The sequence below is a fragment of the Lissotriton helveticus genome, chromosome 9 (assembly GCF_964261635.1).
Source record: "Lissotriton helveticus chromosome 9, aLisHel1.1, whole genome shotgun sequence".
NCBI classification, from domain to species: Eukaryota; Metazoa; Chordata; class Amphibia; order Caudata; family Salamandridae; genus Lissotriton; species Lissotriton helveticus.
Window position 1 is genome coordinate 14732081 of NC_136070.1, and position 16766 is coordinate 14748846.

Below are 16766 nucleotides of genomic sequence, written 5' to 3' on the forward strand. Positions count from 1 at the left end.
TCAACGACTCGTCGGGGGTAGTAAGCGCTATATTAATGCAATTGCTTCTAAGCACTGTGCCTATTAGAGATTCCTGCTTTTTTTTCTAAACACTATGACTACTAGATATTCCTGTATTGCTTTTAAGCATTCTGTCTATTAGAGATTCCTACACAACGCCTCGTCGGGGGTAGTAAGCGCTATAGAAGTGCAATTGCTTCTAAGCACTGTGTTTTTTATTTATCCCTGCATTGCTTCTAAGCACTGTGTTTTTTATTTATCCCTGCATTGCTTCTAAGCACTGTGTCTATAAGATATCACTGTGTTGATTCTAAACACTGTGTCTATTAGAAATTCCTGCTCAACGCCTCGTCGGGGGTAGTAAGCGCTATATTAATGCAATTGCTTCTAAGCACTGTGCCTATTAGAGATTCCTGCTTTTTTTTCTAAACACTATGACTGCTAGATATTCCTGTATTGCTTTTAAGCATTCTGTCTATTAGAGATTCCTACACAACGCCTCGTCGGGGGTAGTAAGCGCTATAGAAGTGCAATTGCTTCTAAGCACTGTGTTTTTTATTTATCCCTGCATTGCTTCTAAGCACTGTGTTTTTTATTTATCCCGTGTTGCTTCTAAGCACTGTGCCTATTAGACGTCCCTGCCTTGCTTTTGCACAATAGCTCTATGCGCTCGGCCTGCATCCCTCCACCCGGCGCACGGGACTTTCCCTCTCGACCGAGGGCGCCTCTCTTTCCTTCCTTGGCTTCTCGGCACTATATATCTTTTAAAGACCGTGCTCGGTTCGCCCGTCCGCGTATTATCTCAAAGCGCTTTGTAGATCGCGTGTTTCTTCATCACCTCTGAGGACGGTTCAGTTATTTTTTTTTTTTTTTGGGAGGGGGGGTGGTTTATAAAATATTTACAGTGAATTTATTTACCTCTCCAGGGGTAGAGGCTGCTGAATAATTGATGCAAACGCCCCGAAAAAAATTGTCAACAGCGCAGGTTACAAGTGCAGGAAAAATAATGAATAACACGAAAATAATATTAGGAAATCCTAACTGAGATTGCGGAGAAGCGAGGGCGCCCGGGGCCTGTGCACCGAGCGGCACAGGGGAGAGGCGAGGGCGCCCGGGGCCTCCGCACCGGGCGGCACAGGGGCGAGGCGAGGGCGCCCTGGGCCTCCGCACCGAGCGGCACAGGGGAGAGGCGAGGGCGCCCTGGGCCTGCGCACCGGGCGGCACAGGGGAGAGGCGAGGGCACCCGGGGCCTCCGCACCGAGCGGCACAGGGGCGAGGCGAGGGCACCCGGGGCCTGCGCACCGAGCGGCACAGGGGCGAGGCGAGGGCACCCGGGGCCTGCGCACCGAGCGGCACAGGGGCGAGGCGAGGGCGCCCTGGGCGGCCGCACCGGGCGGCACAGGGGCGAGGCGAGGGCGCCCTGGGCCTCCGCACCGAGCGGCACAGGGGCGAGGCGAGGCGGCCCAGGCTCTGGCAAATATAAAGGGTCATTTGAAGGGTTTCTGGAGGTGGAGGCAGCGGGGTGCTCCCTGGGCCCCCGAAGCCCCCTCCGGACCCATCGCGGCGGCTCCTGGAGCCGCAGCGGCCCGAGGCTGGGCGCAAAGAAGGGCGCCCCGAGGACCGAGCATAGCGCCTCCACTGCGCCAAAGCGAAAGTGAAACCGATTCGCGGAGGGCACAGGGGGAGGCTCGTAAGTGCGGCTTCAACTCGTAGCACCGAGGGGGCTCAGGTCCGGACAGGGCCAGGGAGGGGAAGGCCCCGGCCCCACCGCCACCGGGGGGGGGGGGTGAACCGTACATAGCCCCCCCTGACGGGGGCTAAAGCCAGGGAGCCGGTCACATCACCAGACGCTCACATGAAAGGGGCAATGAAACACTTCGCGGCGCTGGAGAGGATTTGAAGGGGACGCGCAGCGCCCTGGAACACCCCCCCCCCCCCCACAAATAAAGGCCCAGAGGCGAAATATTAAAACAATTATTGGGCCGATGGGGCGCATACATTAAGAACAAAAATGTGTGTTTTTGGGGGCTTTGTTTTAGCCGAGCTTTGCCCAGGCGCCGCGGGGGGAGGGCGCACTCTTGTTATTTCTCCGAATGGGGTCCGGTTCCCGAGCCCCCCCCCCTTCCCGGTCCGGGGGCTCGTGAGTTCACACGCGCGAGGCCCCTTCGCTGCACATGGGTCACACGTGTTCAAAGGATGTCCCCCGGGGTGCACATAGGTGCCATGTGCCGGGGGTAGGGGCCCCTCGCTGAGCCCCGGGGCCCCGCGGAGACAGTGAGTCCATGAGGGACAAGATTCGTTCACATGCTCTGCGCCGCTTCTAGGCGCTATACGACCCTCTCGGCTGCGCACGGCCTTTAAACGCTGTAAACAGAAACCAGCTCTGAGTTAAGTCTAAGCGCTATATACATATGGGGCCTCTAAGAGCGCTATGCATCGACCATGTAAACCCTTGTTCCAAGCACAGCGTAGACCACACATTACCACTAAGTGCTACACACACTGCCTACTCTTCAATTTCTTCTAGGCGCTGTACATATCACCTGCCAGTCAGTTGATGCAAACACTGCCCACTCTTTAATTACCTTTCAGCTTTGTATCTGTCTCACGTTCCTGTGTTATGTGTAAACTCACTATATGTCACCCATGACTGTGCTGCCTCGAGGCGCTATACGTGCTGCTCCATAGACTGATGACCCCGCTCTCACCTTGAAGCTCCAGCATGCGCCTTTTTGTCTCACCCATTCTCGAACTGCCTCGAGGCGCTATGCGCTCTGCTCTCTCTCCTCTCACCCACTCTCTCTGCTTCGAGGCGCTATGCCCACTCTGACCCTCTCTCCTCTCGCCCGTGCTCTCTCTGCTTCGAGGCGCTATGCTCTCTGCCCCCTCTTTCCCTATCGGTCGGGAGTGTATGTTTGACCCGTTCTCCCTCTGCCTCTAGGCGCTATGCGCTCTGCCCTCTCTGACCCTCTCTCCTCTCGCCCCATCTCGCTCTGCCTCTAGGCGCTATGGCCTCTCCCCTCTCGCCCGTGCTCTCTTTGCCTCTAGGCGCTATGTATGCCCTCTGCCCACTCTGCCCCCTCTTTCTCTTGCCCCCTCTCGCTCTGCCTCTAGGCGTTATGTGTGCCCCCTCTGCCCTCTCTGACCCCTCTCTTTCTTGCCCGTGCTCTCTCTGCCTCGAGGCGCTATGTCTGCCCTCTCCAACCCTCTCGCTCTGCCTCGAGGCGCTATGTGTGCCCCCTCTGCCCTCTCTGACCCCTCTCTTTCTTGCCCGTGCTCTATCTGCCTCGAGGCGCTATGTCTGCCCTCTCCAACCCTCTCCCTCTGCCTCGAGGCGCTATGCTCTCTGCCCTCTGCCCTCTCTGACCCTCTCTCCCTTGCCTTGCAGAGCCCGCCTTCGGGGAGGTGAACCAGCTGGGCGGGGTCTTCGTGAACGGGCGCCCCCTGCCCAACGCCATCCGCCTGCGGATCGTGGAGCTGGCACAGCTGGGCATCCGGCCCTGTGACATCAGCCGCCAGCTGCGGGTGTCCCACGGCTGCGTCAGCAAGATCCTGGCGCGCTACAACGAGACGGGCTCCATCCTGCCCGGGGCCATCGGGGGCAGCAAGCCCCGGGTCACCACCCCCGCCGTGGTCAAGCACATCCGGGCCTACAAGCAGCGGGACCCCGGCATCTTCGCCTGGGAGATCCGGGACCGGCTGCTGGCCGACGGCGTCTGCGACAAGTACAACGTGCCCTCGGTCAGCTCCATCAGCCGCATCCTGCGCAACAAGATCGGCCAGCTGTCCCAGCAGCCGTGCCTGCAAATGGATGGGCACGGCAAGCACGCGCCGCCGCCGCCGGGCCTCTCCTACGGCCACCTCTACTCCTACCCGGGGGCCCTCAAGGGCGCCGGGCACCACGGCATGCACGCCATGCCCGGGGGCATGGCGGTGCCCAGGGCCTGGCCCTCCTCGCACTCCGTCACCGACATCCTGGGCATCCGCTCCATCACAGAGCAAGGTAAGGGGGGCACTGGGGCGTGAGGGGGGCGCGGGGGGTAGACAAGCCATCACCTGTGTCCCGTCCAGCATGGCGGCACAGGACCTGTCATCTGACATCTGTGGTGAATGTGTTATATGTGGTGTATGTGTGGTATATGTGATATGTGTTATATGTGGTGTATGTGTGGTATATGGGATATGTGTTATATGTTGTGTATATGTGGTATATGCGATATGGGTTATATGTGGTGTATGTGTGGTATATGTGATATGTGTTATATGTGGAGTATATGTGGTATATGCGATATGTGTTATATGTGGAGTATATGTGGTATATGCGATATGTGTTATATGTGGAGTATATGTGGTATATGCGATATGTGTTATATGTGGAGTATATGTGGTATATGCGATATGTGTTATATGTGGAGTATATGTGGTATATGCGATATGTGTTATATGTTGTGTATATGTGGTATATGCGATATGTGTTATATGTGGAGTATATGTGGTATATGCGATATGTGTTATATGTGGAGTATATGTGGTATATGCGATATGTGTTATATGTGGTGTATATGTGGTATATGGGATATGTGTTATATGTTGTGTATATGTGGTATATGGGATATGTGTTATATGTGGAGTATATGTGGTATATGCGATATGTGTTATATGTGGTGTATATGTGGTATATGGGATATGTGTTATATGTTGTGTATATGTGGTATATGCGATATGTGTTATATGTGGTGTATATGTGGTATATGGGATATGTGTTATATGTGGAGTATATGTGGTATATGCGATATGTGTTATATGTGGAGTATATGTGGTATATGCGATATGTGTTATATGTGGTGTATATGTGGTATATGGGATATGTGTTATATGTTGTGTATATGTGGTATATGCGATATGTGTTATATGTGGTGTATATGTGGTATATGGGATATGTGTTATATGTTGTGTATATGTGGTATATGCGATATGTGTTATATGTGGAGTATATGTGGTATATGCGATATGTGTTATATGTGGTGTATATGTGGTATATGGGATATGTGTTATATGTTGTGTATATGTGGTATATGCGATATGGGTTATATGTGGAGTATATGTGGTATATGCGATATGTGTTATATGTGGTGTATATGTGTGGTATATGGGATATGTGTTATATGTTGTGTATATGTGGTATATGCGATATGTGTTATATGTGGTGTATATGTGGTATATGTGATATGGGTTATATGTGGTGTATATGTGGTATATACAATATGGGTTATATGTGGTGTATATGTGGTATATGCGATATGTGTTATATGTGGAGTATATGTGGTATATGCGATATGGGTTATATGTTGTGTATATGTGGTATATGAGATATGGGTTATATGTGGAGTATATGTGGTATATGCGATATGGGTTATATGAGGTGTATGTGTGGTATATGCGATATGTGTTATATGTGGTGTATATGTGGTACATGCTATATGGGTTATATGTGGTGTATATGTGGCATATACAATATGGGTAATATGCGGTGTATATGTGTGGTATATGCGATATGGGTTATATGTGGTGTATATGTGGTATATGCGATATGTGTTATATGTGGAGTATATGTGGTATATGCGATATGGGTTATATGTGGTGTATATGTGGTATATGCGATATGGGTTATATGTGGAGTATATGTGGTATATGCGATATGGGTTATATGAGGTGTATGTGTGGTATAGGCGATATGGGTTATATGTGGTGTATATGTGGTATATGCGATATGTGTTATATGTGGTGTATATGTGGTACATGCTATATGGGTTATATGTGGTGTATATGTGGCATATACAATATGGGTAATATGTGGTGTATATGTGTGGTATATGCGATATGGGTTATATGTGGTGTATATGTGGTATATGCGATATGTGTTATATGTGGTGTATATGTGGTACATGCTATATGGGTTATATGTGGTGTATCTGTGGCATATACAATATGGGTAATATGTGGTGTATATGTGTGGTATATGCGATATGGGTTATATGTGGTGTATATGTTGTATATGCGATATGTGTTATATGTGGTGTATATGTGGTACATGCTATATGGGTTATATGTGGTGTATATGTGTGGTATATGCTATATGTGTTATATGTGCTGTATATGTGTGATATATGCGATATGTGTTATATGTGGTGTATGTCTGTGGTATATGCGATATGTGTTATATGTGGTGTATATGTGTGGTATATGCGATATGGGTTATATGTGGTGTATATGTGTGGTATATGCGATATGGGTTATATGTGGTGTATATGTGGTATATGCGATATGTGTTATATGTGGTGTATATGTGGTACATGCTATATGGGTTATATGTGGTGTATATGTGTGGTATATGCGATATGGGTTATATGTGGTGTATATGTGGTATATGCGATATGTGTTATAAGTGGTGTATATGTGGTACATGCTATATGGGTTATATGTGGTGTATATGTGTGGTATATGCTATATGTGTTATATGTGCTGTATATGTGTGATATATGTGTTATATGTGGTGTATGTCTGTGGTATATGCGATATGTGTTATATGTGGTGTATATGTGTGGTATATGCGATATGGGTTATATGTGGTGTATATGTGTGGTATATGCGATATGGGTTATATGTGGTGTATATGTGGTATATGCGATATGTGTTATATGTGGTGTATATGTGGTACATGCTATATGGGTTATATGTGGTGTATATGTGTGGTATATGCTATATGTGTTATATGTGCTGTATATGTGTGATATATGCGATATGTGTTATATGTGGTGTATGTCTGTGGTATATGCGATATGTGTTATATGTGGTGTATATGTGTGGTATATGCGATATGGGTTATATGTGGTGAATGTGTGGTATATGCGATATGTGTTATATGTGGTGTATATGTGTGATATATGCGATATGTGTTATATGTGGGTAATGTCTGTGGTATATGCGATATGTGTTATATGTGGTGTATATGTGTGGTATATGTGATATGTGTTATATGTGGGGAATGTCTGTGGTATATGCAATATGTGTTATATGTGCTGTATATGTGTGATATATGCGATATATGTTATATGTGGTGTATGTGTGTGGTATATGCGATATGTGTTATATGTGGTGTATATGTGTGGTATATGTGATATGTGTTATACGTAGTGTATGTATGGTATAGGCGATATGTGTTACATGTGGTGTACATGTGAGGTATATGCAATATGTGTTATATGTGGTGTATCTGTGTGATATATGCGATATGTGTTATATGTGGGGGAATGTCTGTGGTATATGCGATATGTGTTATATGTGGTGTATATGTGTGGTATATGTGATATGTGTTATATGTGGGGAATATCTGTGGTATATGCGATATGTGTTATATGTGGGGAATGACTGTGGTATATGCGATATGTGTTATATGTGCTGTATATGTGTGGTATATGCGATATGTGTTATATGTGGTGTATATGTGTGGTATATGTGATATGTGTTATACGTAGTGTATGTATGGTATAGGCGATATGTGTTATATGTGGTGTACATGTGAGGTATATGCAATATGTGTTATATGTGGTGTATATGTGTGGTGTATACGATATGTGTTATATGCGGTGTATGCGATATGGGTTATATGTGGTGTATGTGTGTGGTGTATGCGATATGTGTTATATGTGGTGTATGTGTGTGGTATAGGCGATATGTGTTATATGTGGTGTATATGTGTGATATATGCGATATGTGTTATATGTGGTGTATATGTGTGATATATGTGATATGTGTTATATGTGGTGTATGTGTGTGGTATAGGCGATATGTGTTATATGTGGTGAATGTGTGGTATATGCAATATGTGTTATATGTGGTGTATATGTGTGGTATATGCGATATGTGTTATATGTGGTGTATGTGTGTGGTGTATGCGATATGTGTTATATGTGGTGAATGTGTGGTATATGCGATATGTGTTATATGTGGTGTATATGTGTGGTATATGCGATATGTGTTATATGTGGGGAATGTGTGGTATATGCAATATGTGTTATATGTGGTGTATATGTGTGGTATATGCGATATGTGTTATATGTAGTGTATTTGTGGTATATGCGATATGTGTTATATGTGGTGAATGTGTGGTGGCGATATGTGTTATATGTGGTGTACCTGTGAGGTATATGCAATATGGTTGTGGTGTATATTTTTGGTGTACCTTTGATAACGGTATGTGTTATATGTGGTGTATGTGTGTGGTGTATGCGATATGGGTTATATGTGGTGTATGTGTGTGGTGTATGCGATATGTGTTATATGTGGAGTATGTGTGTGATGTATGCGATATGTGTTATATGTGGTGTATGTGTGTCGTGTATGCGATATGTGTTATATGTGGTGTATATGTGTGGTGTATGCGATATGTGTTATATGTGGTGTATGGTGTATGCGATATGTGTTATATGTGGTGTATATGTGTGGTGTATGCGATATGTGTTGTATGTGGTGTATGTGTGTGGTGTATGCGATATGTGTTATATGTGTGGTGTATGTGATATGTGTTATATGTGGTGTATGTGTGTGGTGTATGCGATATGTGTTATATGTGGTGTATATGTGTGGTATATGCGATATGTGTTATATGTGGTGTATGTGTGTGGTGTATGCGATAAGTGTTATATGTGGTGTATATGTGTGGTGTATGCGATATGTGTTATATGTGGTGTATGTGTGTGGTATAGGCGATATGTGTTATATGTGGTGTATGTGTGGTATATAAAGCCACAAAGGAAAATCCCTGGAAGCCAGAAATATCTGTTATCTTATATCACAACACCCTCTCACTCTTGCATACCACACTCTTCTAGAGCCAATATTAGAGCCCAAGTATATTTTCAGACTAAAATGTAGTGCTTACAGTGTTTTTTTATTGTTAAAAAATATTTTTTATCTGACTGTTAACATTTCAGAAATATTTCTGAAAAACATACACAAGTACAAAACAAATTCTTTAAAAACAAATAATCTAAATACAGTTTGAACATTGTATGTCATCTTAAAATCATACATCTACAAGAAACAACAATCCTAGATTATACTAGTTTCCCCCTTACTAAGCAGATCTAATGCTTTTCCTAAACCTTGGTCTGATCCAATAGCCCTCTCTGTTTTATGCGGGGCCCTCAGTACAGGAGTTCCCTTGTATTTGAGGCTTCCCAGGCTTTATTTGGATTCTCTATCAAACATTGGGCGTCGACGCGTTTCGGTGGTTTGGACCATTAGATGTGGGACCACCTTCTTCAGGACAAATTTCTCGTGGGGTTGTTTCTATGAGCTGTAAGGAATTTTCTTTTACAGCATAACATTTCCGTTAAAACCTTCTATTTGGGACGATATTCCACAAATGAATTCGGTGTACCTTTCTTTCAAGAAGATGGAACTGCCTTTATCCTTTCTTTCTTCATAAAGGTAATTTTTTAACCACAGCGTGGAGTATTTTATCCCCATCCACCTGAGTCTCTTATTTTTATATAAATCGCTTCAGCTTTTCTGTTGCGAAGCAAGCAACCGCGTAGCGTCTTGCGAATTTGACTGATGCGTTTTTCTATTGTTCTAATCGTTTATTTACTCTTTTTATGACGAACACCTAGCTCTGCTCCCGATTTTCATGTGTGGTATATGCAATATGTGTTATATGTGGTGTATGTGCGGTATATGCGATATGCGTTATACGTGGTATATGTGGCATCTGTGGTGAATGTAGTATATGTGGTGTATGTGTGATATATGCAATATGTGTTATATGTGGTGTATGTGTGGTATATGCAAAATTTGTTATATCTGATATATGTGTGGTATTTACGATATGTGTTATATGTGGTGTATGTGTGGTATATGCAATATGTGTTATATGTGGTGTAAGTGTGGTATATGCGATATGTGTTATATCTGGTGTATGTGTGGTATATGCGATATGTGTTATATGTGGTATATGCGGCGCCTGTGGTGAATGTGGTATATGTGGTGTATGTGTGCTATATGCAATATGTGTTATATGTGGTGTATGTGTGGTATGTGCAATATATCTTATATGTGGCATATGTGGTGTTTGTGGTGAATGTGGTATATATGGTGAGTGTGTGGTATACGCGATATGTGTTATATGTGGTATATACGGCGTTTGTGGTGAATGTGGTATTTGTGGTGTGTGTGTGGTATATGCAATATGTGTTATATGTGGTGAATGTGTGGTATATGCGATATGTGTTATATGTGGTGCATATGTGGCATATGTGATATTTGTTATATGTGGTGTATGTGTGGTATATGCACAATTTGTTATATCTGATATATGTGTGGTATTTGAGATATGTGTTATATGTGGTGAATGTGTGGTATATGCTATATGTGTTATACGTGGTATATGTGGCCTCTGTGGTGAATGTGGTATATGTGGTGTATGTGTGGTATAATCAATATGTGTTATATGTGGTGTATGTGTGGTATATATGATATGTTTTATATGTGGTGTATGTGTGGTATATGCAAAATTTGTTATATCTGATAAATGTGTGGTATTTGCGATATGTGTTATATGTGGTGTATGTGTGGTATAGACGATATGTGTTATATGTGGTGTATGTGTGGTATATGCAATATGTGTTATATGTGGTGTATGTGTGGCATATGCGATATGTGTTATATCTGGTGTATGTGTGGTATATACGATATGTGTTATATGTGGTATATGCGGCGTCTGTGGTGAATTTGGTATATGTGGTGTATGTGTGGTATATGCGATATGTGTTATATGTGGTGTATGTGTGGTATATGCAATATGTGTTATATGTGGTATGTGCGGTGTTTGTGGTGAATGTGGTATATGTGGTGTATATGTGGCATATGTGATATTTGTTATATGTGGTGTATGTTTGGTATATGCGATATGTGTTATATGTGGTTTATGTGTGGTATATGCAATATGTGTTATATGTGGTGAATGTGTGGTATAGGGCAATATGTGTTATATGTGGTGTATATGTTGCATATGCGATATGGGTTATATTTGGTGTATGTGTGGTATATGCGATATGGGTTATATGTGGTGTATGGGTGGTATATGTGATATGTATTATATGTGGTGAATGTGTGGTATATGCGATATGTGTTATATGTGGTGATTGTGTGGTATAGGCAATATGTGTTATATGTGGTGTATATGTGGAATATGCGATATGGGTTATATTTGGTGTATGTGTGGTATATGTGATATGGGTTATATGTGATGTATGTGTGGTGTGTGGTATATGCGATATGGGTTATATGTGGTGAATGTGTGATATATGCGAAATGTGTTATATGTGGTGTATATGTGGCATATGCGATATGGGTTATATTTGGTGTATGTGTGGTATATGTGATATGGGTTATATTTGGTGTATGTGTGGTATATGCGATATGTGTTATATGTGGTGTATGTGTGGTATATGCAATATGGGTTATATTGGTGTATGTGTGGTATATGTGATATGGGTTATATGTGGTGTATGTGTGGTGTATGTGTGGTATATGCAATATGTGTTATATGTGGTGTATATGTGGCATATGCGATATGGGTTATATTTGGTGTATATGTGGCATATACAATATGGGTAATATGTGGTGTATATGTGTGGTATATGTGATATGGGTTATATGTGGTGTATATGTGTGGTATATGCGATATGGGTTATATGTGGTGAATGTGTGGTATATGCGATGTGTTATATGTGGTGTATGTGTGGTATATGCGAAATGGGTCATATGTGGTGTATATGTGTGGTATATGTGATATGGGTTATATTTGGTGTATATGTGGCATATGCGATATGGGTTATATGTGGTGTATATGTGTGGTATATGCGATATGGGTTATATGTGGTGTATATGTGTGGTATATGCGATATATCTTATATGTGGTGTATATGTGGTATATGCGATATGGGTTATATGTGGTGTATATGTGGCATATGCAATATGGGTTATATTTGGTGTATGTGTGGTATATGCGATATGTGTTATATGTGCTGTATGTGTGGTATATGTGATATGGGTTATATTTGGTGTATGTGTAGTATATGTGATATGTGTTATATGTGGTGTATATGTGGTATATGTGATATGTGTTATATGTGGTGTATGTGTGGTATATGTGATATGTGTTATATGTGGTGTATGTGTGGTATATGTGATATGTGTTATATGTGGTGTATGTGTGGTATATGTGATATGTGTTATATGTGGTGTATGTGTGGTACATGTGATATGGGTTATATGTGGTGTATATGTGGCATATGCGATATGTGTTATATGTGCTGTATGTGTGGTATATGTGATATGGGTTATATTTGGTGTATGTGTAGTATATGTGATATGTGTTATATGTGGTGTATGTGTGGTATATGTGTTATATGTGGTGTATGTGTGGTATATGTGATATGTGTTATATGTGGTGTATGTGTGGTATATGTGATATGTGTTATATGTGGTGTATATTTGGTATATGTGATATGGGTTATATGTGGTGTATATGTGGTATATATGATATGGGTTATATGTGGTGTATGTGTGGTATATGTGATATGTGTTAAATGTGGTGTATAAGTGTGGTATATGCGATATGTGTCCACTTCAGGCCTGCGTAGAGCGCTTGGAGCCGGATGCGCCGAGAGTCTTTCCTGGTGAGTCTAGGCGCTAGGTTCAGGGGTGCGGGGTTTGGTTTGGGGGTGCCTGTGAGACGAAGAGCCGGGTGTTCTAGTCTGGGCAGAGCTGGTTGTCTTCCCAGGTGTGGGGACACATGTGGGCAGATGTTATCAGGGCAGAGTCAGGGGACAGAGAGGAAAGGACCCGTGGATGAAAGGAGTGTCGCGTGAGCTCACTCTAGCCCCGCGGGTGACGCTCGGAATCCGTCAATGATGACGCTCCGCGGCGGAGCAGACACAAGGTTCAAGGGGGGGGACTCGGACGCTCAGACCTCCGCCGAGGCCGTGGGGCCCCTGGGGTGCATCACACGAGACGACCACCGGGAAGAAGAGGACCCCCGCCACCACCACCCCCACCCCCTCCTCCTCCCTGGGCTTGGCACAGTGAAACCCCTCTGGCCGAGCGTGGGTGGTGTAGAGGGTCCCAAATTGAGACCCCTATCACCCCCTACGCCCCGCTCCACCCCAGCTGGGGTTTATACCGGACCCTCCAGGCCTAGCGCAGCTTCGGAGCTGAGACCCCCCCCCCCCCCCACCCCAAGTTGGCTGAATCCAGAGGCCCCCACCGGAGAGAGCGGGGGGGGGGGCTCCCGCTCCCAGACCCCGGGCCCCCCAGCCTCGCAATCAGCCCCGCTCCCAGACAGGAAGTGCACAGAGCGCATAATTGATCCAATTCTGCTGTTTTCATTCCGCCCCCCCCTCATCTTTGCAGATCTGTAACTGCTCCTTCCGCCTCCGAGACAAATTGTTTTCCTTCTCGGGTTAAACATGTGTTTCCGCCCCAAAGGCCTCTGCACGGCTCAGTTCAATGTGCACAGCACGGGCTGTGTGTGGGCTGTGCACGTGTGGGGGCGTGTGTGCAGCCACAGCGGGCGTGTCTGTGCGTGTGTGCGTGTGTGTATGCTGAGGGTGTGTGTATGCAGTCTGTGTGTGTATACAGTGTGTGTGTGTGTACAGTGTCTGTGTTGTGTACGGGCTGTGTGTGGGCTGTGCACGTGTGGGGGGGTGTGTGCAGCCACAGCAGGCATGGCTGTGCGTGAGCATCTGAACCAATCAAACACTGACACCCAGTCAAAAGATCTGGGTTTAATCCATCATCCTTCTTTAGCCCACTCTGCCACCCCAGTTCAGACATGGCCATATGCAAATCAGTCTGACCCTGTGCCTCATGGGAACAGTCCAGCCCGAACTGCCAAGCCATGCCTTCCCTGGACCGGAAACAAGCTTCCCAGGACCGGTTTCTGGCGGCAAAGTGAGCAAGGGACTCACGTCTGAGCATACCCTGCCACACTTATGGTGGCCAAAAGCGGTACAAAAGGGGGTGGTGACGGACGGAGCATCTGAACCAATCAAACACTCACACCCAGTCTAAAGATCTGGGTTTGATCCATCACCGTTCTTTAGCCCACTCTGCCACCTCAGTTCAGACATGGCTATATGCAAATCAGTCTGACCCTGTGCCTCATGGGAACAGTCCAGCCCGAACTGCCAAGCCATGCCTTCCCTGGACCGGAAACAAGCTTCCCAGGACCGGTTTCTGGCATTACAGCCTTCTTCAGCCCGGCTTGCTTGAATCCAGCGGCAAAGTGAGCAAGGGACTCACGTCTGAGCATACCCTGCCACACTTATGGTGGCCAAAAGCGGTACAAAAGGGGGTGGTGACGGACGGAGCATCTGAACCAATCAAACACTCACACCCAGTCAACAGATCTGGGTTTGATCCATCACCGTTCTTTAGCCCACTCTGCCACCCCAGTTCAGACATGGCCATAGTGTTTGATTGGTTAGCATAGGGTTGTGAATTTATAGTCATAGTACACGCATACATGCGAATAGACCCGGCCCTGATGGGAGACTCACGCTTTTTAAGGCCACCCATGGCTTTGCTTTGTGTGTCTGCCGCCTGACATGACCTCTGACTCCATGGAATGCGAGGGCCAAAACACATTCTCCAGAGAGTTTTTTTCAAAATGCGTTCTCTTTCCTCTGCTAAAACACGTGTGTGCATGTATTTAGTGTATGTGTGTAATTACAGAAGGTTTAATTGTTTTGTAAGTGCTCACGTGACGGAAAAAGACGCTTCATAGCACAATTACCTGTGGGGAGACAGTCTTGTAATGAACAGTCAGGCTCTTCCGGGTCAGTTAGGGGCCTGCCTCAGAGTGGGAGGCTGAGCCTTGTGGAAGGAGGGCCTGAGTTCAAGGAGCCCCCCATTGTCTGGCGGTGAAGAGTGAGGCCTGTGGTGGCAGAGGGTCGTGGTGAGTCCTGGTGACAGAGGGTCGTGGTGAGTCCTGTGGTGGGAGAGGGTCATAGTGAGTCCTGGTGGTGGGAGAGGGTCGTGGTGAGTCCTGTGGTGGGAGAGGGTTGAGGTGAGTCCTGTGGTGGGAGAGGGTCGTGGTGAGTCCTGGTGGGAGAGGGTCGTGGTGAGTCCTGTGGTGGGAGAGGGTTGAGGTGAGTCCTGTGGTGGGAGAGGGTCGTGGTGAGTCCTGGTGGGAGAGGGTCGTGGTGAGTCCTGGTGGCAGAGGGTCGTGGTGAGTCCTGGTGGTGGGAGAGGGTCGTAGTGAGTCCTGGTGGGAGAGGGTTGAGGTGAGTTCTGGGGTGAGAGAGGGTCGTGGTGAGTCCTGGTGGGAGAGGGTCGTGGTGAGTCCTGGTGGGAGAGGGTTGAGGTGAGTCCTGTGGTGGGAGAGGGTCGTGGTGAGTCCTGTGATGGGAGAGGGTCGTAGTGAGTCCTGGGGTGAGAGAGGGTCGTGGTGAGTCCTGTGATGGGAGAGGATCATGGTGAGTCCTGGGGTGGGAGAGGGTCGTAGTGAGTGCTGGTGGTGGGAGAGGGTCGTGGTGAGTCCTGGTGGGAGAGGGTCGTGGTGAGTCCTGGTTGGAGAGGGTCGTGGTGAGTCCTGGTGGGAGAGGTTTGAGGTGAGTCCTGTGGTGGGAGAGGGTCGTGGTGAGTCCTGTGGTGGGAGAGGGTCGAGGTGAGTCCTGGGGTGAGAGACGGTTGTGGTGAGTCCTGTGATGGGAGAGGGTCATAGTGAGTCCTGGTGGTGGGAGAGGGTCGAGGTGAGTCCTGTGGTGGGAGAGGGTCGTGGTGAGTCCTGTGATGGGAGAGGGTCGTAGTGAGTCCTGGTGGTGGGAGAGGGTCGTAGTGAGTCCTGGTGGTGGGAGAGGGTCGTGGTGAGTCCTGGTGGTGGGAGAGGGTCGTGGTGAGTCCTGGTGTGAGAGGGTCGTGGTGAGTCCTGGTGGGAGAGGGTTGAGGTGAGTCCTGTGGTGGGAGAGGGTCGTGGTGAGTCCTGGTGGTGGGAGAGGGTCGTGGTGAGTCCTGGTGTGAGAGGGTCGTGGTGAGTCCTGGTGGGAGAGGGTCGTGGTGAGTCCTGGTGGGAGAGGGTTGAGGTGAGTCCTGTGGTGGGAGAGGGTCGTGGTGAGTCCTGGTGGTGGGAGAGGGTCGTGGTGAGTCCTGGTGTGAGAGGGTCGTGGTGAGTCCTGGTGGGAGAGGGTTGAGGTGAGTTCTGGGGTGAGAGAGGGTCGTGGTGAGTCCTGGTGGGAGAGGGCCATGGCGAGTCCTGGTGGTGGGAGAGGGTCGTGGTGAGTCCTGTGGTGGGAGAGGGTCGTGGTGAGTCCTGGTGGGAGAGGGTCGTGGTGAGTCCTGGTGTGAGAGGGTCGTGGTGAGTCCTGGTGGGAGAGGGTTGAGGTGAGTCCTGTGGTGGGAGAGGGTCGTGGTGAGTCCTGGTGGTGGGAGAGGGTCGTGGTGAGTCCTGGTGTGAGAGGGTCGTGGTGAGTCCTGGTGGGAGAGGGTCGTGGTGAGTCCTGGTGGGAGAGGGTTGAGGTGAGTCCTGTGGTGGGAGAGGGTCGTGGTGAGTCCTGGTGGTGGGAGAGGGTCGTGGTGAGTCCTGGTGTGAGAGGGTCGTGGTGAGTCCTGGTGGGAGAGGGTTGAGGTGAGTTCTGGGGTGAGAGAGGGTCGTGGTGAGTCCTGGTGGGAGAGGGCCATGGCGAGTCCTGGTGGTGGGAGAG

At 47.0% G+C, this 16766-nt stretch overlaps 1 protein-coding gene across 1 annotated transcript in view; it reads left to right on the forward strand.

The window, feature by feature from the left end:
* The window catches only part of LOC144782583 (paired box protein Pax-9-like), a 278976-nt gene that overhangs the window by 57280 nt on the left and 204930 nt on the right, over positions 1–16766 (forward strand). Inside the window, exon 2 of the mRNA XM_078661955.1 lies at positions 3389–4003. Coding sequence (XP_078518081.1) covers positions 3389–4003 — 615 coding nt within the window. The remainder of the gene's footprint in view (positions 1–3388; positions 4004–16766) is intronic.